Source organism: Hemicordylus capensis, chromosome 2 (genome assembly GCF_027244095.1).
Source record: "Hemicordylus capensis ecotype Gifberg chromosome 2, rHemCap1.1.pri, whole genome shotgun sequence".
Lineage (NCBI taxonomy): Eukaryota > Metazoa > Chordata > Lepidosauria > Squamata > Cordylidae > Hemicordylus > Hemicordylus capensis.
The window spans coordinates 76,682,086-76,708,620 of record NC_069658.1 but is presented as its reverse complement, the minus strand read 5'-3'; the positions used below and the strand labels follow the sequence as shown (position 1 = coordinate 76,708,620).

The 26,535-nt window shown below is 42.3% G+C and overlaps 2 protein-coding genes across 5 annotated transcripts in view; both read left to right on the top strand.

Annotated features, from left to right (window-relative positions):
* The window catches only part of CCDC112 (coiled-coil domain containing 112), a 48,098-nt gene extending 47,703 nt beyond the window's left edge, over positions 1 to 395 (top strand). For both annotated transcript variants that reach the window (XM_053298353.1, XM_053298352.1), the window contains exon 10: positions 12 to 395. In XM_053298353.1, coding sequence (XP_053154328.1) covers positions 12 to 42 — 31 coding nt within the window. In that variant the 3' untranslated portion in view covers positions 43 to 395. The remainder of the gene's footprint in view (positions 1 to 11) is intronic.
* A 7,888-nt stretch (positions 396 to 8,283) lies between these two features.
* PGGT1B (protein geranylgeranyltransferase type I subunit beta) overlaps positions 8,284 to 26,535 on the top strand; it is a 57,749-nt gene continuing 39,497 nt past the window's right edge. Inside the window, exons 1-3 of one of the 3 annotated variants that reach the window (XM_053299809.1) lie at positions 8,285 to 8,485; positions 16,664 to 16,786; positions 19,391 to 19,448. In XM_053299809.1, coding sequence (XP_053155784.1) covers positions 8,340 to 8,485; positions 16,664 to 16,786; positions 19,391 to 19,448 — 327 coding nt within the window. In that variant the 5' untranslated portion in view covers positions 8,285 to 8,339. Of the gene's footprint in view, positions 8,486 to 16,663; positions 16,787 to 19,390; positions 19,449 to 26,535 lie in introns of all 3 variants that reach the window. The other 2 variants (XM_053299810.1, XM_053299808.1) reach the window with 2 other exon arrangements.

Sequence of the window (26,535 nt, the reverse complement as noted above, 5' to 3'; positions counted from 1 at the left end):
TATCTTCATAGGGCTGTTCCAAGTTGGCGACAAGGGCTATAGCTGGATGTCGGCTTCATGAGAAGATACATAAATGTGTGTGTAAAACACCTAGGTATTTTATCATTGTGCCCTTGAAAAACTTTATGATGGGATAAAGGATTTTTACTTTATATTCTATATGAAATTTACATAAATGTGACTTTGTCATGTTAAAGATGAAATACACATAATAATGTAATTCATTGCAACAAGTACTAGCAAAGGCTTATATAAATGCAACAAGGCCATTTTTTCTTGCTTTTACATTTTTCTCTCTTTTTGCTGGTACTTCGATCTACCAATGTAGTTCTTGTTATGAGTGGGATAGGAATGAATGCACTCTGTTTTACTTATTAAATTTTGTTATGTTCTTAGTTTTTCTCAGTTTGGTTATTGAGTTAGTGGCATAATGTGTCCCAGATTACCTTTAAAAACTGCAAGCGGAAGATTGCTACATGCACTGTTCAGAACCAGAGTTCTCAAAGTGTGAAATGAACCTTGCTATGGTATAATCGTTGCTCGGGAAGTATTTGCTACTCCTGTTCTCATCCAAACCAAATTTTGTACCTTGTTCTTAAGTCAAGAGAGGTGAGTAAGCCAGTTGATATGCTCTCACTTCCCCCTTCTGTATCCCATTCCATGTTGCACAATTTTTTGCTTCTTCCCTTTGATTGGTTTTGTGTGGGAACAATTTCCTACTGTTTACTGGCTTCCTCATTTCTTAGAGCAGGGATTCTTAAGCTGATTGGTAGTATGCTTTGAGGTGGCTTGCAAGACAAGGATAACACGGGATAAAAGCATAAGGCTTTTTCCAGAACCAAAAGTGATGAATGGTGAATTAAAAACTCAAGTCCTTGTGCATTGCAGAGCAGCTGGACTAAAAACATGAGGCAAGGGTAGTAGGAAGTATTGCTAAGTTTGTAAGTACTTTGTGTCGGTGAAACATTTAGCAGGTTTTAGAACGGGGTCCTCAACCATGGGCTGTGCCCTGGTATTATGGGGATAAGCCATGCTTCTCCCTCTCTGCCCCAAATCCTCTGTTCTAGGCTGGGATTAGAGCTGTGAAGGTCATGTCCCCTGCTAACTAAGCAAGGAGGCACCTTTTGAAAATTTTAATTTAATTTAAAAATACAAATTCTCTTGTATTGAGCAGGGGGAGAACAACTAGCCATGTCCATCCCCAGTACAGCATCCCTCCAGTGGCTGTTTCTGGTGTCTATCTTGTGTTTCGTTTTTAAGATTGTGAACCCTTTGGGGATAGGGAGCCATTTCATTTATTTATTTATTTCTATGTAAACCGCTTTGGGAACTTTTGTTGAAAGCGGTATATAAATATTTTCATTCTCTCTCTCTCTCTCTCTCTCTCTCTCTCTCTCTCTCTCTCTCTCTCTCTCTCTCTCTCTATATATATATATATATATATATGTAAAATCTGACTGAGAAATACAGCAACAAACCAAAGCCCTCCTTGTATGGCCTTTGTAGACTTTAAAGCAGCCTTTGATTCAATCTCAAGGATCAGCTTCTGGGAAAAACTCAGGGACACTAATACTGATAGACAATTACTTTTTCTCATTTGGAAACTTTACGAGAATACCAGTGTAAGAGTGAGATGTAACCCTTAAGGTTCACTTTCACATCTAATAACTAGCAGCAAAGGAGTTAAACAAGTTTGTATTTTGGCACCCTCAGTGTTCAATCTTTACATAAATAACTTAGCCAGTGCTACATTCTCCAACTATTGTGGGAGCTGCTATCCCAATCTTGCTGTATGCAGATGCTGCCGCCATCATTTCATGAACCGCAGTGGGCCTTAGGAGAGTGCTTAGGCTCCTGGCTAACTATTGCAAGGACAATCACCTGATTATTAATTTCCAGAAATCCAAAGTGGTGGTCTTTGCCAAGAGACTTAATTGGTATATAGAAGGTCATCGTATAGAGTAGGGCAATAGTTTTAAATATTTGGGTGTGGTTTTTCATGCCACTGGGTCATGGAAGGCCCACGTGGACTACATTGTCCAACAGGCACAAAAGAGCACATAAGCAACATTAAGATTCTTTCACTCCAAAGGTGCAGAAATTATCCCTGCAGCATTAAAGCTATTTGCTGCTAAATCATCGGCCCAACTCTTCTATGGCACACAACTGGGCCCCTACCCTAATGATAGGCCATTGGAGATCATTCAGTCCGATTTTATTAGAGCAGTATTTAGGGCCCCTCAGTGTATATTGCCAATGCAGCATTGAGGTAGGAAATGGGCCCTCAGAGGGTGGAAACAAAAGCATGGATTTTAATCCTCAATTATTGGCTCAAGATCAATTTCTCCCCTCGGGCTGATTCCCCCTTGTATTGGCCGATAAGTTTCAGTCCACCTGGACACAAGCACTATTGGGCAAATTGTCATCACTTGGCTTTTCTACTGAATATTTGTCATTATTAGATTACAGTCAAACCAAGGAGATCCTCAAACAGAGGATCTTGGACACTGAACACCAGAATGATTTAAGCTCCATTTCAGAGACCATAAGAGGGCACCTTTGTGATTTTAACTGGGAACCTGCTAGCTACCTACTATTACTTTCTCTATTGAGCCATCAGTGGGTGTTTCTCAGAGCAAGGTATGATGCCCTACCATCGGCAGTTGTATCTGGAAGGTTTTTGAAAATTCCTTTGGCCAGTTGAATTTGCCCTTGTGGCTTAGATGAGATCGAATCTGTCCACTTTGTGTTGTTGTGTTGTTGTTTTTATAATGATAGTCAATGTAATCTTATTTCTTCCACTATCACACTTGCCCAGCCGAACTGCTGAATTTCACACCACATTCCTTCTTGCAGATAGGAAACCTTTTATCACCTACAATGTTGCCAAATTTTGTGCGGCTGCTATTTAGATCCACCAACAACTAACTTCTAGCCTTACTTCCTAGATGCCTCTACAAGAGGCTTCTATGTTGGTATACTCTGTATGACTGAATTCTTCTCTGAATGTAGTATTATTTGTTTGTATGTACATCTGATCAATTAGCATAATAAAGCCATTCATTCATTCATTCACATTTAGCTGTCAAGATTCTACAATTGGTGCTCACTCTTCTGTTCGATAAAGAGTAAGTATTTTGAGACTGATTTCAGGTTCTAATCAAAAAGTGAAATCTGTTTAGGGTAGTACTTTCCCCTGTTTTTAGGGCATTACGAATTCTGGACTGGTCTCCGATACTACCTTTTCCCAAAGGGCCACTTTGGCTGTAATCATAGTGGCCAAATAATACCACAGGTGTCAGTAACACACAGTCCTATGAGTGTCTCTGTGTTAACAAGTAAATACAAAGAGCTGTGAATGAACATCAGTTTAAGAATAGTGCAGGAGAATTTGGAACATAATAATTATGCTTAAATTGACTGTTACTTTGAAGGTTCAAAAAGTTATAATAAGCCTTTATGCATAACAAATAATGGGAGAAATGTGTATCTTTTCAGAATAGATTTCCTAGAGAAAAGGTATGCAGGGAGATTGTCTCAGTATTGTAATTTTGATGTAATTTTTTTCTGTTTTGGATGGCAGTTTTTAAATCTCGTGTATGAAGCTATTCTGTGTAGGTGTTCTGTTACAGTTTTTTCACTATAAAGAAGGAAAAAGCTATAATCATATGCATGGATGGTTGGGTATATGCCCCATTGACCCCAGTAGGAAGTGCTTCCAATATGCATATCATTAATCTACATAAGGGCTGCACAACTTCAGTCTTCTAGCTGTCATTGGATTACAATCGTCTTCATCTGCTGGCCACTGTGCCTGGGGATGATGGGAGTTGTAGTCCAACAGTAGCTGGAGGGCAGATGCTGTGCAGCGCTGGTCTACATGAATCATGGTACTGAAGGTAGAAATACCACAAATGGTGGTTTGTGTGAACCTGCCATTTTTGTTAGGACTGTGAGAAGAGTAGTGTACCTCTTCAGTATGTGGCAGCAGTATATCGCTGCTGCCCGATATAGGTGTTTCCCATAGTCTGGCAAACATATCTGCGAGGATTCAAACTGGCAACCTTTGGCTTGCTAGTCAAGTCATTTCCCCGCTGCGCCATTAGATGGCCTGCAGAAGAACTGTAGCTGGTGGTAAATATTAATTCCTAGAAATGGAAGTACAGCGGAAGCTATTCAAGCCAACTTTTATGACTGCCCTGTAATTGTAGGGCGTGGTCATTTTTCCTGTTAATACATCAGGAAAAGGTTACAATGTAAATGATATTGCTTCCCACCTGGCGCACTGTAGGGTAAGACGATGGGGAGAGAAAAGCAGCGATTGGAATTGCTGTGGGTGCCTTCTGGGCTGTTGCTTTCTTGGTGGAATGCCAGATCTTCTTTAAAGGTAAACCCCCACCCTATTCCCAGTCCAGGGCATCTAGTTGATATAGCCCCTTGATGTGGTGCAGACCACTGCAGTGACTTAATTCATGATTTAATCATTGCTAGAGTTGTGGTGTTCCCAATAATGAGCGCCATGTACAACTCTACAATGGAGAAATTCAGGATTCATTACCATCCCTGCATTTTAGTAGTTACCCTGGAAGCAACCAGTCAGCCATTGGACATGTGTAGATGTAAGGATATTTTCTGCTTCCTGTCATTTGTGGCATTCGGACCATAAATGAGGGCTACAGCAGCACTAGCAGTGACCAGAGGGAAACCTGCTGTTCTTCTGCAGAGTTGCCCCTCCTTTTGTTCTGTCAGGCTCCCAGTACCTTTCTAGAGTGCATGATGGACCAGCAGTGAAACTGGTGCAGCAGTATTGTACCTAGAGAAAACTGCACCTGTTAACTCCTGATCATCATACAGCACAGGAGTCCAGTAAAAACAATTGGGGCAACCCATTCATAGAATCAGAGAATTTTAGAGAGAAGTGCAGAGGTCAGCACAGTGGGAGATGGTTCTAACACTGAAGGTATATTGCAAAAGTAGCCCTGCTTGAAAAATAATGAAGACCACTGTTCTATGTGGTAGCCCTTTGGATAGTTGAAGATGGCAATCCTGTCACTGCTTAGTCGTCTCTTCTCCAGACTAAACATACCCAGCTCCTTTTACTGTTCCTCATAGACTTGGTTTCCATATTCCTCACCATTTTTTATTGTTTTCCTCTGAACCTGTCCTCTTAAAACATGGGGCCCAGAATTGGACACAGTATTCCAGTGAGTCTGACTAGTGTATATTTGTGTTTTTCAATATAAACCACTTTGAGAACCTTTTGTGGAAAAGCTGTATATAAATATTTGCAGTAGTAGCAGTGCTGCTGAATACAGTGAAACTATTATTTCTTGCGATCTGGAATGCCTCTGTTAATACCCACAATTGCAGCTTTTTAAATTAGCTGCATCACATTGCAGGCTCACATTTAACTTGAGCTCCTTTAAGTCACCTAGATACCCTATGTACATGTTAAGCCAGTGTGAAAAGAGCAGGCCAGCTACTAGTGAGAGACACAAGTTAGAATTTTAGAGAAAGCCAGGAATAGGGCAGCCAAGGTGGAGAAACCTGCTGTATCTTGGGATGCAGAATTTGGCCTCTGATGAAACCTACTGATCTTCTAAGAATGAGCTGCTATCTTCTCGTCTTCATCCAATACTCTGTCTGTATATTTGTATACATAAACCAAATATTACCAAAAAAAACCCTATACGTTTTTGTTTTATTAACGTGTTTGTGTGTAAACCACTTCGGGAACTTTTATTGAGAAGTGGTATATATGTCATAGTCTTAAGTCTTCAGTGACACTTCTTCCAAAGAAAACCAGAATCCAAGGCACATTTCAGGATCCTGGAACTTCTCATTTGGAGAAGTGGGGCAAATACTGAAGCATAACAATACAATTAGACTTGCCTAGCAGCACAGGTTTCACAAATATAAGCACATTTGATTGAGGAAAGAAAAGAAATGGCACACTGGTGAATGTATTGCTTGGAAAGATTCTGCAAGAGACAAACAACCAGTGGTCCTTTGTTTTTCCAGAGTGCACATATTATTATTATTATTATTATTATTATTATTATTATTTCAATTTCTATACCGCCCTTCCAAAAATGGCTCAGGGCGGTTTTCAAAGAGAAATAACAAACAAATAAGATGGCTCCCTGTCCCCAAAGGGCTCACATTCTAAAAAGAAACATAAGACACACACCAGCAACAGTCACCGGAGGTACTGTGCTGGGGGGCGGGGATAGGGCCAGTTACTCTCCCCCTGCTAAAGGAGAATCACCACGTTAAAAGGTGCCTCTTTACCCAGTTAGCAGGGGTAACCTCCTGCCCCCACAAGTAATGCTTTTAAGTAAATGTTTGCACTATACATTGATTTGCCCTATTTCCCATCTCAGAAAGGAATATCCTGAGGAATCTAAGGAAAGGAATATCTTTTGATGATCTTGAAAGCTCTCCCTGTGGCAGGCTGCTCATCGTGTGGTATTGGTAAATTGTCTTTACTAAATGCAGTGCAGGACCAAGATTTGGAAATGCCTGTTCTAGGCTAGTGTCAGGAAACCCAATGGAAGAGAGCCCAGTAATCCTTGAAAACATTGGCCATATTTCAGGATATGATAAAGTTACATATGCAAGTCTGGAAAATGGTTTTTGGCAGGGGCATAGCAAGGTTGGAGTGGGCCCAAAGACAAGATTTTAAAATGGGCCTCCCCTCACTGAAGCTCAGCTCATGAAGTAAAGAAATCATATTCATCCCAAATTATTTTTTTAAAGGTTTTTTTAAATTGTGGAGGATGCAAGTCATTTAATGGTACTAGAGAAAGACATGCTGTTCTGGTAGCTCCAGGTCTTAACACTCGCATCAATTTCGGAGGATGAATACAACTGAAGGAAGCCCGGGCGGGTCCGTGGGACCCCCCCCCCAACTGTCTCCCCTTTCCCCTATTATAGTTATGCCCCTGGTTTTTGGTCTGAAGTATTAGTCTGCTATTAAAATAGTAGTAAATGATCAGCTGTCTAAAAGCTGCATTTCTCATCTTATTTTTTCTTAATATATTTACAAAATATATCTGCACGATGGACACTTTCATCATTTAATATTTAATTGCTGTTCTCCATAGTTTTGTGTTTCCCCCACTAACTGCTAGAATGACAGGAATGAAGAATTCTAATGAAAAATCTTAATAAGCTTCTGCGAGGAAAAGCAAACATGAAACGTGTCATCTATTTTCTTGCTATGTTGCTCATCTAGAAAAAAGCATAATCTGTTCAATATATTTCTAAAGCCCTAAAAGAAAACCATACAATTAATTATACTAGTAAATACTGCAAAATTATCAGCGCTAGTTTTCTCCAACCGATAAGCACTTTTAGTGGAAACGCTCAGCAGCTCGACTTTTAGCCACGAGCTGACAGCAGTTTTGAAGTTTTCTCTAGTTTTCTACAGTATTGGTTAACAGCGCCTCCTTCGATGCAGGTTGCGGACCGAGGTACCTTCACCAGGGAGTGGATGGAGGTTTCTAAGGCGCTGCTGCTGCTGATGCTCCAATTGGCGTAGTGTCATAATAGAGATACGAAAAGACTAGAGTGACCATTTCATTGTCTGAAAAGGGACATACATTCCCCCCCTTCTCGTAGCAGAAGCGAGCTATCAATTTTTTTGGGGGGGGGGAGGGGGAATAGACAAAATTCAGTATTTTAACTTAATTGTGATCGGACAAGACTGTCCACTCTGAAGTAAAAGGTAGCAGCAAAAACGAATTCATACTCATCTCGTAAGAAAAATGTGATTTTGGAAGCGTTTTGATATAAACTTAGAAGAATATTGTCCTTCTCGTGCAAACAGTCGATCAGTCTAGCGTTATTATAATCACCTGGCACCCTGGGGAAACTGGGTGGGAGAGAGTGACTTACAAAATATCCTTCACACTGCAGCAAAGTAAAGGTCAATCTTCTTAAATCAGTTCCTAATTCAAATCCAGAGCTCGAGTTACATAAAGAGATAGAAGCGTTTGCTTTGCAGATACCTTGTGCTTTTCACGTGTTAAAAACTTTCCAGACGAACTAAAACTCCAGGTAGAAAGGGAAGGAACTTCTGTTTTGACTGCTACCTTTTGGTGGTTGGTGAAATGAAGATCACAGCCCTAGACAAATAATTGTTTTCTATTATTTTCGGGAGCTCTCATTTCTTCCTCAAAAAAGACAGGGAAGGGCTTCCAAGCTATCCGAAAGCTGAGAATTGCGTTTGAGTCTACATTTTAGAAGTCTATGGTGCTCGGGGCGTGCCACGTGACCAGGTGCCGCTCTTGTCGCAACTCGGAGTTGCGCGCGAGGTTGGGGTCCGGGTGGCCAACATGGCGGCGACAAGTGCAGTGGAGGCGCAGGACGGGGGCTTCGGGGATGGAGAACGGCTAGATTTCCTCAAGGAACGGCACGTACGGTTCTTCCAGCGCTGCCTCCAGATCTTACCGGAGCGCTATTCGTCCCTGGAGACAAGCAGGTATTTCGAGGAAGGGGCGGGAACCCTTGACAGGCGCGGGGAGGGAGAGAACGACGCCTCCCTGCCGAGCCTGGGGGCTTTGCCCTTCTCCTGCTGCCTCCGCGCCTCAGAGAGGGATGGTATTGAACTGGTTTAGCCTTTAAGTTCTAAAAAACCAGTTGCCTCTTTGCTTTTTCCTGCTGCGAGCTTTTCCTAATCTTCTATGCGGAATGGCTGGATGGAGAACCTCAGTAATACAGGAAATCCACTCTGAGTATGCTCAGAGGTACATTCATATGCTTCAGAGCTTCGTCCTGGTAACTGAAAACAGGCTCTGGGGCTGAGCTCGGGCACAAACCAAGCCATATCGGAAGATGTAATGCTGATGGTTTCTTTTTCCACTTTCCAGGCAGCAACACAACACACCGGTTACTATTTATGTATGTGGAGCAGAGCGGCGGGAGCCATTGAGTGGGCGTTGCCGGTGGGTGGGTGGGTGAGAGAGATGTCAGGGGGCAGGAAAGAAAGAATTGTGTAGAGCGGCTGTGAATCTTTTTCGGGATGAAAACAACACTTAAGGAGTTTCCCTTAGATTTTTGGTTGCTTTCTAAACTGCTGCTTCGTCTCTTTACCTAAAGACAAGAATATAGTAGACTTCAAGCTTGGAAACAGTGCATCTGCCTTCCTCACCAGGATCTTCTGTTTGTTCATCTACCTCATGTGTTATCTCTTAGTCGAACTTGTGGGTGAAGGGTGAACTTGTGGGTGTCCCCTTAGCTAAGCAGGGTCTGCCCTGTTGTATATGAATGGGAGACTAGAAGTGTGAGCACTGTAAGATATTCCCCTCAGGGGATGGAGCCACTCTGGGAAGAGCATCTAGGTTCTAAGTTCCTTCCCTGGCATCTCCAAGATAGGGCTGAGAGAGATTCCTGTCTGCAACCTTGGAGAAGCTGCTGCCAGTCTGTGTAGACAATACTGAATGAGATGGACCTATGGTCTGACTCAGTATATGGCAGCTTCCTATGTCCCTATGAATTCAGTAAATTTTTTTTTTAAAAAACCCTTTGGTTTAAAATGAGAGTTAAGCTGCTTTAAATTGTTACTCATGCTCTAAAAAGAATGGAAATTGCAAGTTAAGATGCCCATTTTAACTTCTGTGCTATTTATTTATTTATTTATTTAACATATTTTTCTACCACCCAAAACTTCGTCTCTGGGCAGTTTACAATAAAACACAATAAATGATAACAGAAAAAGTTAAAACATTACAACAATTTAAAATTTTAAAACAATGTTAAAACTATTAAAACAGCATTTAATTAAAAGCCTGGGTGAACAGATGCATCTTTAAAGACTGTTTAAATGTTGTCAGAGATGGGGAGGCTTTTGTCAGAGATGGGAATGCAAGGAGTGCATTCCAAAGCTTGGGGGCGGCACATGAACCAGTGGCAACTGCAGACAGACCTCACCTGATGATCTCAATGGGTGGTGGGGTTCTTGGTGAAGTTCTCTTAAAATACCCAGGGTCCAAGCCGTTTAGGGGCTTTATAGGTTATAACGAGCACCTTGTATTTTGCCCGTAAACTTATGGGCAGCCAAGTGTAGCTCTTTCAGTACAGGAGTATTATGGTCTTTCCGAGATGACCCAGAGACCAACCTGGCTGTGGCATTGTGGACCAAATATAGTTTCTGGACTACATTCAAAGGCAGCCCCACATAGAGCACATTGCAGTAATCCAGTCTGGAGGTTGCCAGCAGATGTACCACTGTTCTGAGGTCTTTTATCCTAAGAAACAGACGCAGCTGGCATATCAGCCGAAACTGCTAGAAGGCACCTCTGGCCACTGTCTCAATCGGAGACCAGGGAGAGGCTTGGATCCAGAAGCACCCTCAGACTATGTACCTGTTCCTTCTGGGGAAGTGTGACTCCACCCAGAGCAGGCAGATCTGAGTTTTGACCCCGCACAATGAGTATCTCCCTCTTATCTGGATTCAGTCTCAGTTTGTTATCCCTCATCCAGCCCATTACTGTCTCCAGGCAGACATTTAGGGTGGTTATGCCCTCTCCCGATGATGTTGATATGGATAAATAGATTTGGGTGTCATTAGCATACTGATAACTCCCTGCACCAATCCCCTGATTATCTCTCCCAGCAGTTTCATGTAAATGTTAAACAACATTGGAGACAATTTGGAGCCCTGAGGGACACCATACAAAAGTTCATATTTTGAAGAACAGTCTCCAAGGGACACGATCTGGAACCTGCCCGAGAGGTAGGAGCGGAACCACTGCAGAGCAGTGCCTCTCACTCCCAACCCCCTCAGATGCTCCAGAAGGATACTATGGTCGATAGTATCAAAAGCCGCCAAGAGGTCTAAAAGGACCAACTGAATCACACTTCCTCTGTAGTTCCCAATTAGAGATCATCCATCAGGTCAACGAAGGCAGTCTCCACCCGGAAGCCAGTTTGAAATGGGTCAAGATAATCAGTTTCCTCTAAGATTGTCTGGAGGTGGGAGGCCACCACCCTCTCAATAATAATAATAATAATAATAATAATAATAATAATAATAATAATAATAATTCGATTTCTATACTGCCCTTCCAAAAATGGCTCAGGGCGATTTACAAAGAGAAATATCAAATAAGATGGCTCCCTGTCCCCAAAGGGCTCACATTCTAAAAGCTCACATTCAATCACCTTGCCCAGCCACGGAAGTTTGGAGACAGGTGTAAAGACTTGGTACGGTCTGTTATATGATGATGGCTTTAGAAATGAAGCTCTGTTCACCCACACTTTGCCTTGGTCTTTCAGCTGCATGTTGGGCAGGGGAGGGATGTGTCTAGGTAGACATTTAACAGGTGCAGTTTCTCTAATCTCTTTTTAGAGATGCCCCTGATGAATTTCTGCCTGATGCATCTCTGATCAAGGCAGAGTGTGGGTGCCTGGAGCCTCATTTCTAAAGCCATCATCATATACCAGACTATCAAAGTCTTTACAGCTTATATAGTGCAGAAGCTAAGATGGGCACCTTAACTTTCAATTTCCATTATTTTTAGAGTACAAGTGAAAAGGTAAAGCAGCTTAATTCTAATTTTAAACCAAAGGTTTTAACTTTCAACTAAGATAAAGTCTCACCCCGCCCCCCGCCAAAAAACAACACACACAAGTAAATGAAATTAGTGGATTCAGTGGGACAGTGTGATCCCACCTCATGATTATTCAGTAGTGAATAAAGACACAAGAAGTAGGCTTTTTCTTGAAAAATACCCATACAACCAACAATAGTTAAAAATAAATGCTTTGAGAACTGTTTCCAAAACTACAGATTATCTTCCAAGAAATTTCCCATAAATTTCACAGTTCTCATGCTTGATTTAATTTCCTTCGGGATGGTGTTATCAGCAAAATAGTATAGTATAAAAATTGTACACAAGTGATGCAGACACACAGGCGCACATGCATCCCTCCACCACCAACTATTGCAGTGTGCTGCATGTCCTGGTGCCCGGCTAGCCTGCGTTCCCTGCTGACTGCCCCACCCCCAGGGCTCAGATGGCTTCCGCACGTGTGTGGCAGCCGTCTCAGCCCTGGGGGTGGAGGCCAGAGAAGCTGGCAGGGAACGTTGGCTTGCTAGGGCGAGGTGCACGCCTAAATGGAGCAGCAGATGGGAGTGTTTCCTGCTGGCTGCCCCACCCCTAGGCCTCAGATGGCCTCCCTGCATGTGTGGAGCCCAGACATGCATGGAGACGATCTGAGCCCTGGAGGTAGAGACCATGGCCGAGTCCAGGGCAGCCACCTGGGAACGCTGGCTTGCCGGGGCACGCAGTGGGCAGCAGCGGGGTCTGGGCAGCAAGTCAGCCTCCATGTTTATTGTGGGCAGCACTTTGAGCACTATAACCTCAAACTCACTACTGCACAGACTGTTAGCACTAAAAATTCATTTTTCTGCCTCTTAAAACTCAACTTCGAGGATCATTTGTAAAATAACAATCAGTTGGGTCCCAGTGGGGCATACAAAAGGCATTTTTCTGGCATGCAGTCTAAAGGCTGAAACTATGCAAATAGACTGCAAAATCATTTAAATAGCACTTCCTCAGTCCAAAAAAATGTCACCAACCCTTTAAACCCCTGTTCAAAAGATACAATCTTTAAACTGCTCTATTTAAACCTTTTCCCAGTGGACCTTCTCTGAATTTGAGGGGAGGTCTCTCTTGCCACCTAGTGAATCTGTGCTGATGGCCAGGCAGATTGGACAAATTTTTGATTTAGTCTTGATTTTATGAGCAATAGAATGTTCAGGGCTTATAGTGGTAGAACATTGAGAACACTCTCAGGGGCTTAACAAGGCTGGAGTGGGCCCAGAGACAAAATTTTAAAATGGGCCCCTTGCTGATACAAACACACACAATTCCCTTGTTGCCTACTCAGGCTCCTGCCTAATTTTGCTTTTTCTATGCCTCTTTACCTAGCTCCTTCTGCAAGATCAGCTTATAGAGACTTTCTCTCTCTCCCTCAAACCAAACCTACCTATCCTCTTTCCATTTCTTTCTTTTTTAGCTTTTTCTCTGTCTTTCTCTCCCTTCAAGCCTGCTCCATCCCCTTTTCCTTTTTCCATCCCTCTGTCTCTCTCTCTCAAGCCAAGCCTGCCCTATTCTTTCCCTCTTTCTTTCCCCATCTTACTTCTCTCTTTCCTTCTTATAAAAGCCTGTGTGGTGAAGGATCAAAGTATAATCTTCTTATCAAAAATTAAGGGGAAAACTTCTCTAATTTTTTTCCTTAGAAATGCTCCGTGTTAAGTGTGATAATTTGGCAGAGGTGTAAAGAAAGAACAATGCATTTTATTATTATGTATTTTGTACAGATGGTATGGTATTTATTTTATTAGAATTTTTAATTCAATTTATTTTATTTTAATTAAAATTAATCTTGGCCTGCTAGAACTTCAAAAACTAAATTTTGATTATATTCATTTTAATTATTTTCACTTAAATTAAATTAAATTAAATTAATTGATTGATATTAAGTATTACTTTAATAATCAGTGCCCTAAAAATTGACCTCAGCCCCCATGAGCCAAGTCACGATCAGTTTTGGCCCACCAGGTCATTTGAGTTGTGCATGCCTGTAGTATAGTACTAATACATAAACTTGAAAGCCCTTTACTAAATGCTGGTCCAGGAAACTGTGCATGAAGAATGTAGCGGTCCTGGAAACTCTGCATGAAAAATTTACCGGTCCTTGACTCCAAAAAGGTTGAGAAACACTGGTTTAGCCGATTATTAATAAACCAACAACCCACCACCAACAACTTCCTTCACTGTGTTTCAAAAAGCTTAGAATTAGATTTTTCAAGTTAAAATTATAGAGTTAGAAACTTTTCCAGGGGAAAATTAAGTATAGGTGGCCCTTTTATTCGGGGGGTTCCATTCTCTCTATAGGTGCAAATATGGAAACCGTGAATAATGAAATCTTGAGTTGATGGAAATTGCAGGGGTCAGGTTACTAACAAAAGAGGGGGCTAAAGAGCAAGGGGGACAGAAATAAGAGAAGAGCAGGACATTGTCTTATTCTCCAGCAATGCTCCCGAAACCCCCCCCTCCCCAAACAGTCAAATATTCACCTTTTAAAAAACAATTTTTTTTTAAGAGTCACATTTTCTTTGCTGGAAAGTAGTGGCTGGAAATGTCATTGGAAGTAATTTCCTGCCACTCAAGACCACGGATAGGCATATCTTACCTATTTTTCTACCTACGGATAATGAAACTGGGTACCTAAGACCTGGTTGTGGATATGCAAAACCGTAGATACAGAGTCCGCGGATAATGAGGGCCACCTGTATGTGGAAATTTTCTACCCCATCTCTGCCAAGTGGTCATTTTGAAAATCGATCGGTTACTTGCTTAAGCGTAAGTGATGTGACTGGGAAGTCTAACTAGCTAATGGGAATGATACACTTTTGTGGATACTTTTAGAAGGAGCTTAAGTAAAAAGCAAGAGATAAAAGGTTTTTATCTTCTGCCCTACAGATCTGCTGCCTGTGGTTGGGAAACATTGGCCTGTTAAACATAATGTTTAACAGGGTGCTCGGCCAGCATTGTTGTTCCTTGAATATGTTCTCATACATCTGTAGCCGCCTATTTAAGTACCTGTTGTTTTATGACAGACATGTGGAGGCATATAATTTGTGTACTTTATTCCACCATGAGTCTTAATAACTATGCACGCAGTGTAATTAGTGAATGGCCTGTCATCTCTGTGTTGAAATACAAAAACAGGTTGCAAGTAGAAATGGGTGTACCTGATGTGAGTGCTCTTGTTTATTACCTTGCAAAATCCTGGTAGACACGAATCAGGTACAGTTGCATCCAAGACTGTAATGCACAATGTAGATCATGCCTGTCTGTCTGTCTGTCTGTCTATCTTATATACCGCCCAAACTTTCATCTCTGGGCGGTTAACAATGACATAAAAACAATTAAAACAAATATAAAAGGTTAAAAGAGTTTAACAATTTTAAAACAGCATAAAATTAAAACCTATTATCTGAAATGTCCCCAAACCTGTATGGTACCTGACCCAAACATGAATAACTTGAACTGATGTTGGTCTCTCTCTAATTAATACTGTGTACCTCCAAAGTGAAATTAAGTCCTGTAACATTTTAGATCTTTGAGAAAAATAACACATGAGTTTAATAGTCCTATGCAGCTCTTCCTGTTGTAAGTGTGGTGGTGTGATTTCTCAGTATCTGTTAATGTACTTCATTAGAAATAATTTTATCTGATTTAGAATCATTTTGCTTACCAGACAAAAAGATCTTTATATGTTTTCTGCATTATCCTTTTGTTTACCACAAGTTATGCAATACAATGAAAGCGATGCTGCTGGGATGGCTCAGAGAGATACTATAATTAAGGCCATTGACTGCTGCGTTTTGGGATCTGTGGCAAGCACAGAAAAGAATCCTCCTCCAGGAGTTTGGTGCCTGGCAGCATCAGATGTCACTTGGGGCTGTGGCTTTTTCTGATGCAGTCCAAGATGGAATGTGGCTTCTGGCTCTTCATTGGTTCTGGGACAGAGAGTTGTTGGGAGTCTTCCTAGTCTCTGCCACTATTAATTTGTCCTGTGTGAACCCTTTGGCATGATGCAGCTATGTAGTGTGGTCTCTTATATTATCCTGAATTAGGTCTGGTCCCCATGTTAAGAGGGCAAATGGATTTTTGTAACCTTAGCCATGATGATGCCCATCACATATAGCTGTTTTAATGCAGTGTGATCCCCATGTGGATCTGCTTGACTATGTTCATTTATTTTAGCATAAGAGTTTTTTGTGAGGGTGGGTTTGGACGAGATCCCATTCCTGAATCATACTCTAGCCCACAAAAGTTTATGCAAAAATGAATTTGTTAGTCTTTAAGGTGCTACAAGATTCTAAAATTATCTGTGTTGTCATCCTCTATAATAAAACGCTTGGTGTCCGTCCGTGGACAGACACCAAGTGTGTGTCCGTGCCTCCCTGGCCTGTTACTACGTCCTTTCCGCACCAAGCGCCAGTTCGGGCAGAGCCTTTGCAGAGGGAGGAGCACTGCTTGCGAGCTCCTCTCTCCCTCTTCAATTTAGGTCTTTCTTTTCTCAACTGTCACGGGAGGGGTAAGGTGGTTTCGGAAGTTGGGAGGGAGGGAGGGTGGGCCTTCGGCGGCGTCGGCGGCATCAGAATTAAAAAAAAACAAAACAGTAAAGGGGAGAGGAAAAGGCTAGCGCCCGTTATTATAACGGGCTTCAAAATACTAGTATTTTATAAAATGGCTCCCAGGGCTGAAGAAGTTGCTCCTCCCTGCGCTCAGTACTGATGAAGCATTCATTATACAGCAGATATGTTGCTGTTGTACATTCTGTGATCGTGATCTGCTTCACCTGTCAGGTAAAGAGTGTTGATATCAATTCGGCACTCTTTGACTCCAAGTGGAATCAGTTAACTAAGCTTGACAGCAGCACAGCCACCTGCTTGTGTCGTATTTGAGCAGTTCCCTACAGCTTAGTGTCGGATTGCAGCATTCATGTCCGTTTCAATTCATGCTGGAGTTGACATGCATGCAAGTTTACCTTTTGTGCTGTTCATACTTCTCAGGAATATGAGTACAAGCCTTTTGGTGGTGGTGTTGGGTAGTAAAATGCTCCTTTTTTCCCCTTTCAGGTTGACAGTTGCTTTTTTTGCACTCTCTGGTCTGGATATGTTGGACTCCTTAGATGTGGTGAACAAAGAGGATATAATAGAATGGATTTATTCCCTGCAGGTCCTTCCCACAGAAGACAGTGAGTGAGTTTTTAGCGTTTCTATTATTGACATTTCATTATATTCATTTGTGCTATTTCTAGCTTTCGTGAATAGTCTCTTGTTCTCAGAGATACCAAGCAGTTGCAAACATCATTTTCCTAATCACAGTTGTAAATGCTCAGCCATTTGAAAATTACTGATATGCTCTTATGCAGGTGCAGAAATGCAGTGTAGCTCAGCCAGAGTGTTGCTCTGTTCTTAGAGTGCTTTTACTTACTGTTACTTGTGGATGAAGTTGTTGGATGCAAAGTAGGTAGAGTTTTCAAGTAGAGGAAGTGCTTCCCTGTCCTTTTTTTAAAAGGTAGTTACCTTCGTGGTTCCTAGAAGAGTTTGTTGATATCTTTTGGTTTCTATGAAATTAGAAAGATTTCACAGATGTTTTGTCTAATCTTGACAAACTATGTGCTTGTTTATGAGGCTGCGTAAGCATGATTACATGGACTCATCTCCCCCCCACCCCAATTGCATAGGCTCTCTCCTAAGACTGGTTAGCCTAGAAATGAAGGCTAATAGGATGTAGGGAACAGAACCTTCTCCCTACTTGGTGGTGGTCAGTGGCCTATAGTCTCTTTGCATTCTCTCCAGTCACTAGAAGACAAGGAATGAGCTGGCCCTGGCACTTGTTTCATCCTCCTTAGCATCAGATCTTTCCCATTATAAAGCCTCATGATAGCCAATACATTACATTATTTTAAATACAGGACCCGTGTACCATCTTGTCTCTTGTTAAGAAAAAAAAAAGAGAAATATTTAAAGTTGTACTCAGCTCTTGGTAGATGCTCAAACTCGACATTTCTGGAGGGAAGGGTATTCCACCATTCTTTTTTAAAGTGGGTTTTGATAGTGTTGTGATGGATCCCTGTCCCCAGAGGGCTCACAATCTAAAAAGAAACATAAGATAGACACCAGCAACAGTCACTGGAGGTACTGTGCCAGGGGTGGATAGGGCCTGCTAAATAAAGAGAATCACCACATTAAAAGGTGCCTCTTTGCCAAGTTAGCAGGGGTTAACTGCTAATACTTTTCAGTGTCGCTTGAACAAAGTTGTCATACAAAGATCTTCTCAAATTATTGGAGCTTGCACAGTGGTGCTTTGTGGATTGTTCCCTTGCTTAAATGCCAAGAGCTGGTTCAGTCAATACTTCCTCTCCGGAACCCACCTACATGATGTAAGAATTGGCATGTTCCAAGAGTGCCTTCAGCTCAATGCCTTTCCCAGATGGCCTCTTGGTGCTTTCCTTTATCATGTTGAGGGCTGGTAGTGTTTGAGGGGATGGCCCAAATACTTGTTTTTCTAGTATTTGAGTTGTGTGTAGAGCAGTGGTTTGACAAACTGCCTTGATGTGATCAAGGAACCTATTGGAGGACATCCAGGAAAAACGTCAGGATGGAGGTGCTCTTGACATCCCCCTTCTTAATTGTGTGGGCTGGTTTGTGGAGGAAAAATGTTGCCTGGACTGCCCTAACATTCTGAACGGAAACACAGGTTTATGGCCAACAATAGACTACATCTCAAATACTTGTTGAATTGACACACATTGCAACTCGACTTTTATTGCGAAGTGTATTGAGGAAGGAGTTCTATGTACATCTTCTATGTTAATTTGTATATTTTGGAACTTGCTGCGTAAATCCTGGTTGGTCTTATCTTCTCTTTAAAATGAGATTTCCCCCACCCCTCAAACTTTATGATTTTAACTATCCTTATAATAATTGAAGAGGAATAGTTTGTAATGTCTTGGCATTACATTTCATCTTTAAGGTACTACAAGACATGCTTTTGTGTTTCCGTGGGATAACGATTGATTTTAATTTAGTGGAGCGTGTTCTAATCTCTTGTGAATGCTTCAGTCTTTTTGCAGAATGTATAAAGAGAAAGAACACTAGATGGTGCTATTCTATAATCAAATGTAAACAAAATAGATAGATGAGATGATGTCAGCTCTTTTATTTGTAGGGTTTGTGCCAATACTAAAGGAGCACAGATAACTTTGACATGTCTAACATTTCTTATAGTTTCATTTGTAACTGTAACTGAATAAAATTAACTGAGTATAAAAACTGATGTTTCTTTACATCATCTTCAATACTCTGCTTAAAAATCAGATTTTGTCTGGCATATATCAATAGTACTGACATAAGACAAACACTGTTTTAATTCCTTGCTGTCATCTCACACCTATTCTTGAATGTGGGAGGTGCAGCATTAGCTTTCACATTTTTGTGTGTGTTTACTATAAAACCTTCTCCGTAAGCATTTATCCCAAACATAGCATTTAGTGAAAAGAAACGGCTAGATAACATCCACTTGATGCATACATAGTGATCACTGTTGAGCTGTTTCTCTTTCTTGAATTCCGTGTGGCATCCTCTGTGATGCTTTGTGGAGTCTTGAATTGAGTCTTGTAACAGCTGATTACATTATTTAGTTTCAGTTTGTTAAACAGACAAACCCAAACACACACACAAAACCTTGCCCACCATCAATGTTCTGATGGGCTGTTAAACACAGTGATAATGGGATGTTAGGGAAAGATTAAAGATAAGAAATTAGAACTGAAAATGCTTACCTTTGTTTTAAAATAGTCTGAAGAATGAATTGCAAGATACAAAGGCAGCAGACCTAGAGATGAATATTTGCCAGTTAAGTTAAAGCCAAGTTTAATATGCTCTGAAACCTCTTGATAAATCCATGCTTATAATTAAACATCATTTTTTGAATAGAATTAGCTCAGATGTGTATAAAGATAAGAGTGACATGATTCATTCACAGTAGCAGTCACTCTGTACTTATCCTGTGTATGTTCGGACTCTGCATAGAAATGTCCTAGTCCCATTGCATTTCATGATATTTTATCCATGTTTTTCATCTCTGTATCCGTGTATATGAATATTTGCCAACTGGGATAACCATGCATTTGCCACAGTAGACTCTAGACCATGAAGGCTTGTGCCACAATCAACTTGTTAATCTTTAAGGTGGCACAAAACTTAGTGGCTGGTATTGACTTTAATATTTTAATATGATTTTATGGCATTGTATTGTACTAAGGTTTGTAAACCGCCTTGGGGTGAGTTTATGAAAGGCAGTATATGAATTGAAAAATAAATAAATGCCTGTACTAATGATGCACTATCATGTGAGGAGCTGTTTTTTATTATCTTCCCTTCCCTCTGAAGCCTCTTGTGCCTTGTGAAAATATGTCTCTGAGAGCTGTGTGAGGACATATTTTTGGAAGACACAGTGGGCATCCGAGGAAAGGAGGGATTGGCAAGAATCGCTTTTCATGTGAAAGTACAGCATTAGTCTGGATGTCAGCCAGCATTTGCTGCAACAGAACCAACACAGCGACTCCTTTGGAATTTGTTAATACTAGCACTACTCTGAGTTTGCATGTAGGCCACTAAAAGTAAAATACACGAAGACATTCATTATTTAGTATGACTGAAATTAGGCTAGAAGCTCTTTAGACAGGGCCTTGGTAATTGTACAGGTTGAACACTCTGTGTACACGTGTTCTTTGAAGAGACCTCCAGTGGGGATCTTGCTGGTACTGTAATACAAATAATAGAGGCTCTGTAAGAAAATGGTGTGGAGAAAGACTAGAACAATTACTTCGTACATAAATAATACAATTGCGGTAGTATGAAGAGAATGATATATGCCTGAATAGTATGAAGAGAACTGTGTATGTCTTTGTATGGAGATAACAATATATGCCTCATTGTGCTATGCCTTTTTACTCAGACTACCTCTGTACTGATGTTTCATCTTTAAAATTGAGCTGCTTTTTATATAACTTATTTGCTTGTGGTTATTGTCCCACTAAAATTATGTTTAGGAATTAGGCTAGAATCCTGATTTAGCAACTATAAGGGTGTCCGTTTTTACAGAAAACAGCATGGATCCATCCTTCTGTTTTTCAACATGCAGTGATCACAGTTGCCACACTTTCCATATAACCTAGTTTAGCTAAGAATTGGACATGAGGTTCATATTCACCAGTATTGGCTGAAAGAGGAATCCTAGCCAATGTTCCCTCTAACAGGGATTTCCAGATGTTATTGACTACAACTCCCATAATTCCCAGCCAAAGGCCACTACAGCTGGGGATGCTGGGAGTTGTAGTGACCAATATTTGGGAATCCCTGTTAGAGGGGACAGTGGTCCTAACTTGAATTTATTTAATTTATTTAACAGATTTATATACCAGCCAAAATGTATGTCTCTGGGCAGTTTACAGTAAAAACAGTACAAATTTAAAACAATTAAAACAATTTAAAATGGTTAAAAACTACTAAAAACTGTAAATCTAATTAAAAGCCTGGGTGAACAGATGTGTGTTAACCACCTTTTAAAAAGTTTTCAGAGACAGGGAGGCTCTTATTTCAACAGGGAGTGCATTCCAAAAGGGTTGCGATGGAGAAGTCCTGGTGACAACTGTAGACATATCTCTCCAGATGATCTCAAAGGGTGATGGGGGTCATGGTGAAAAATATGTTCTCTTAAATACCCATGGCCTAAGTTGTAGCTCTTTCAGCACAGGAGTAAAATGGCCTCTCTGAGATGACCCAGAGACCAGCCTGGTTGCCACATTCTCTACCAACTGCAGTTTCCAGACTATGTACAAAGGCAGTCCCACAGAGCACATTGCAGTAATCCAGCCTAGAGATTACCAGCATATGTACCACTGTTCTGAGGTTGATAATCTTAAGAAACGGATGCAGCTGGCGTATCAGCTGAAGCTGATACAAAGCACCTCTGGCCACTGCCTCGGTCTGGGACACCAGGGGGAAGATAGGATCCAGAAGCACTCCCAGAATTTGTACCTGTTCCTTCTGGGGAAGTGTGACCCTCTCCAGAACTGGCAGATTAAAACCGTTTCCTGAGTTCTGACCCTGCACAATGAGAATCTCCGTCTTGTCTGGATTCAGTCTCGGTTTGTTATCCCTCATCCAGCCCATCACCACCCCAAGGTAGGCATTTAGGGAGGCTATGCCTTCTGATGATGTTGACGTGGAGAAATAACTCACCGGGGCAGTAGAATGATCACTACTAAGCATCCTCTCTGACCGTCTTCAAAATGGGCCCCTTGGTATACGGAAGATCTGTGGGTGTGTATGTGTACAGAAGTGGCAAGGCAAACAACTGGAGCGCAAGTGGAGAAAGACTGTTCTAGAATCCGACAGATTGCAACGTAGAGAGCATTCGAAGATCTATGCTAAGGCAATACGTACAATACAGAACCTATTATTTTCTGACCATATTGCATCCACAAGTTCACACCCAGCGTAGTTGTTCAGGCTTGTGAGATGGATAGTGCATGCCCTTCCTCCTTTGAATCAGAACTTTGAATAATCGCTCACCAGCTATGACTTTTTAATGAGTTTTTTGTGGATACAATTGTATCTTGCATTTGAGCTGACTTAGATTCAGATCCTACAATTACTGCAGTGTCGGATATGGAGGTGTCCAGCAACTCCTCTTATGTTGTTAGGCTGGATCAGTTTCAGTTTGTGACTCCTGAGGATGTGGACAAGCTGCTTGAAATGGTGTGGCCTACCACCTGTTCTCCTGACCCTTGTCCAACTTGGCTTATACTATCAGCCAGGGGTGGTGTTGTAGAAGGCCTGGTAAAGATTATAAATGCTTCTCTGAGGGAGGGTATTATGCCTCTTTGGCATAATGAAGGCTTCTGAAGAAGCCTGTATTGTATCCCTCAGTATTAAGCAACTATAGCCCTGTTTCTAACCTTCCATGGCTGGGCAAAATAATTGAGAGGGTGGTAGCCTCCCAGTTCCTGACAGTCTTGGAGGATACTGATTATCTAGACCCATTGCAAACTGGCTTTCAGGTGTGCTATGGGGTGGAGACTGCCTTGGTTGGCCTGATGGAGGATCTCCAATTGTGTGACTCTGTTGGTCCTTTGGGCTCTCTCTGTGGCTTACAATACTATCAACCATAGTATCCTTCTGGAGTATCTGAGAGGGTTGGGGGTGGGAAGCACTGCTCTGAAGTGGTTCCGTTCCTACCTCTCGGGCTGATTCTAGATGGTGTCCCTTGGAGACTGTTGCTCTTCAAAATCTGAACTTTTGTATGGTGTGCTTCAGGGCTCCATATTGTCTCCAATGTTGTTTAACAACTATATGAAACCACTGGGAGAGATCATCATGAGATTTGGTGCAGGCTGTTATCAGTATGCTGATGACACCCAAATCTATTTCTCCATGTCTACATAATTGGTGCAGTTCCCCACCACACCGAGTTTTAAACATGCATTGCATGAGTGTCTGTATCTCTCTCTCAAATACTTGCCATTTTTTTCTGAAAATCCAGCCACGTAGTCTTCACTGTAGTGGCTTAGCTTTGTTTCTGGGCAAAAACTTTAATTTGCATGTTTTCTTCACAATTTTAAAAACAAATTGGCGCTGGTAATTAATGAGACTTTGCTACTGACAGAAGAAAATTTTATGCATGGAAACATGGCTTTAATCATGTCATTGGGCCTGGTATGAGAGCTCCACCCACCCACCCTAAATAGCACTGGTCAAGGGGGTAGGCTCTTTTAAGTGTACCCTACCTTTTTATTGTGGTTTGATCTGGATCCACACACCCTGGAGTGGATATGGAACAGGGGAGGAAGCTTTATTGGTTTTAAATGGAGGCTTTTCCCCAGGGCAAATACATGTATATGGAGCCCAATCCAATCTTAGACAGTGGTGAGGTTTAAAACCATCCTTTATCCTTTTTCAGTTCCCATCTGTATTCCCACCCACCACTATACGTGCACATTATTTAAATGGGTGGGAAACCAAGCCCACTAGAGCCAATGATGCGATTAAAACCTCATCTAGTTTGGCCTTTAGAGGGTATTGAAATGTACCCTGATGTTTGGTGTAATGTGGCCTAGATGTTGTTGCACCATAAATATCAAGTTACTACTCCACTTTTCATAAACCTCTTTTTCTTTGAGGTGGCAACTGCTGGTGGTAGGGGGAAGATGCTGTTATGAAGGATTTGTTGATCAGACTATTTGCTCATCCCCAGCTGGAACATTTGGTGTGGTTTCTGTACCAAGGAGAAACCACACTTCTTGGCTCCAGGATTGGTTGTAGGCTTCTTGGTGGCATTTGGTTCACCACTGTAGAAGTGGGTTGCTGGATCAGGTAGGCCCTAAATTTTATCCAGTAGAACTCTCCTCATGTTTTCTCTGGGCTGTGGCTATTTTGAAGTTTGCTGAGAAGTATAGGTAAATGTTAGATATGCCTGGTTATGTATAGGATTCAGGTCCAAGAAATATAAACCATCCTTGGCCCCTTTGTGGAGCACAATTTGATAAAACGAGAGGTTCTAAGTCTGAATATTAATTGAGGTATATTCCATTTTTTTTCCTTGAAATCATAGATGATTTATAGTTTAAAACAACATTTAGTTTTCTTGAAATCATACAGATGATTTATAGAGGGCAGGCCTATCTGCTTCTGTGCCATCAAACCCCTGATTCGCAATCTATGCTGGAAAACGCAAATGAAGATAAGACTAAAGCTAGCATGGGAAATAAATAGCCTCCTGAGCCTTTGTAAGCTGTGTGATGGCACCACACCACTTCTAGAGTGACTTGTGCTATAAGAATGCATTGGTATCTGCTGATCCTGGGCTACTTTGCAGGCATGTTACTGGCCTTTTCTTCAGATGGCAGCTTTGTGGGCCGGGGCTTGGGAGGTACTGGCAACCTATGCTATAAAACAAGATAGTTGTGTTGGTGTGTGTGTTCGTCTTTGTAACTTGGTAGTTATGTGACTATGATTACTGGAGTTCTCTCATGCCTGTCTTAACTCATAGAACTTTCTTTCTAAAGTTCACAGCAAGCATGCCCCCACCCTCAGTGTGTATAATTTTTCCCCTGTCTGGAGTTCATCATGATGGGATCAAGTACTGAACATGCTCAGACAAAGCCGGAAGTTCAATTAGAATAGCTCCTCCCACCACAGGGTGCCTTCCCCAGTTCCGGTCTTGTCTGCCTAGGCTTGGCCACGCTTTTTTGCTAGCTCTGCTGGAAGTCTCTATTGGATCTTTCTATTCCCCTCTTTGCTCTAATTTCTGAGTGTGCGAGGGGGGAAAGGTAATTCCTATAGGCTTTTGTTCATTTATCTAAAAATTCTTTTTCTCAAACTCCTTTTTTATTTACAATTTGGCCATTTGGACTTTTACTTTCGTTTTTATTGTTTGCTGTTTTTGCAGCTGGGCGTGTTCCCTGTTGAGAACAATGGAGGTAGATCATGCAGGGGAGCTTTTACATGGCTCCCTCTCTGAAGCTTCAGCAGCCCCAGATCTTGAAGCTGGGCAGCCACAGCCCCTTGTGGGCACACAGACTACCTTGGGGATGGCCATTCCTGCTCCGGCGGCGGCCCATCCCCCTCCGCTCCCCCACTCACCGCGAAAGACACCTAAGAAGGCCAAAAACTCCAAAGAAGGCAACAGCAAGCAGCAGAAAAAGAAATCACTCTCGGAGTCCGTCCTTTTGAGCGAGAGGCTGCTCATTCAAGCCGTTTGCAAGCGCTCTCGCCGCACTAACGAGCAAAAGGCTAAGCGAGGTGAGGATGACCAGCAGGGTGAATTGGCATCCATAAGCACCTCTCTTATCCTGGAGACGGGCGGCGAACCGGCTGGACTGCGCTTCCCCCCGATGCACAGCCCGTGCGGGCTTCTACAGCTTCTCTCTCTCAGCCCAATGAAGGGCAAGGAGAGCCCTCACAGGATGCAGCGCAGCCTCTGCTGGTCGCAACTCAAACAGGTACAATCTTTCCTGTTAACCCACCCCCTCCCTCCCTTCTCCCAGTGGATGTGGTGAATTGGCTCCACAGTTTCTTTCTGTCCAAATGCCTCCCTCTTGTCAGCCAACCGCAGAGCGCTCCCACAACGCGCCCCGAGCTTGCTGCCCTCCTGGGTAGATCTTGCCAACGTTTATCCTCCTCATCACCTGCATCTAGCCCTCGTAGGCAGGCCATCCCTGTGGCTGAGAGGGGCTGTTTTGCACCTCGGACCCATGAGCCAGCGTGGTGTAGTGGTTAGAGTGCTGGACTAGGACCGGGGAGACCCGAGTTCAAATCTCCATTCAGCCATAAAACTAGCTGGGTGTCTCTGGGCCAGTCACTTCTCTCTCAGCCTAACCTACTTCACAGGGTTGTTGTGAAAGAGAAACTCAAGTATGCAGTATACCGCTCTGGGCTCCTTGGAGAAAAAGCGGGATATAAATGTAATAATAATAACAACAACAACAACAATAATAATAATGTTTCCCAGCGCAAAAGGCAGCGGCCAGTGTCTCCCTCCTCGGAATCCGATTTGGACCACAGACCTTCAAAGACTCCTAGGGGACCGGGAGACTTGTCACAGCTTCTGCTCCCCCGACCCCTGGCCGTGCCTACGCCTTTGGCTGCTCCTGCTAACCCTGTGTTGCCAGCTGGGCTTTTCCCCCTCCAGCCCCCTGCTCCTGTCTTGGACCCAGAACATCCGTTGGTCCCTGATAGGTCTGATAAAGAGGAGGGTGAGCTGTCCGAGGAAGAGGTGGCGCCTGCTCCACCTTTAACTGTACGCCTTTTTTCCACTTCTGATTTTGATGTAGTTTTGGCTAAAGCTAAAAGGGCCATCATAGCTGTTTCCTCTGCAGAGGTGGTTCCCCCCTCTGAGTTGGACCAGGAGGTCTTCTCCTTCTCCTCAGGGGTTTCAG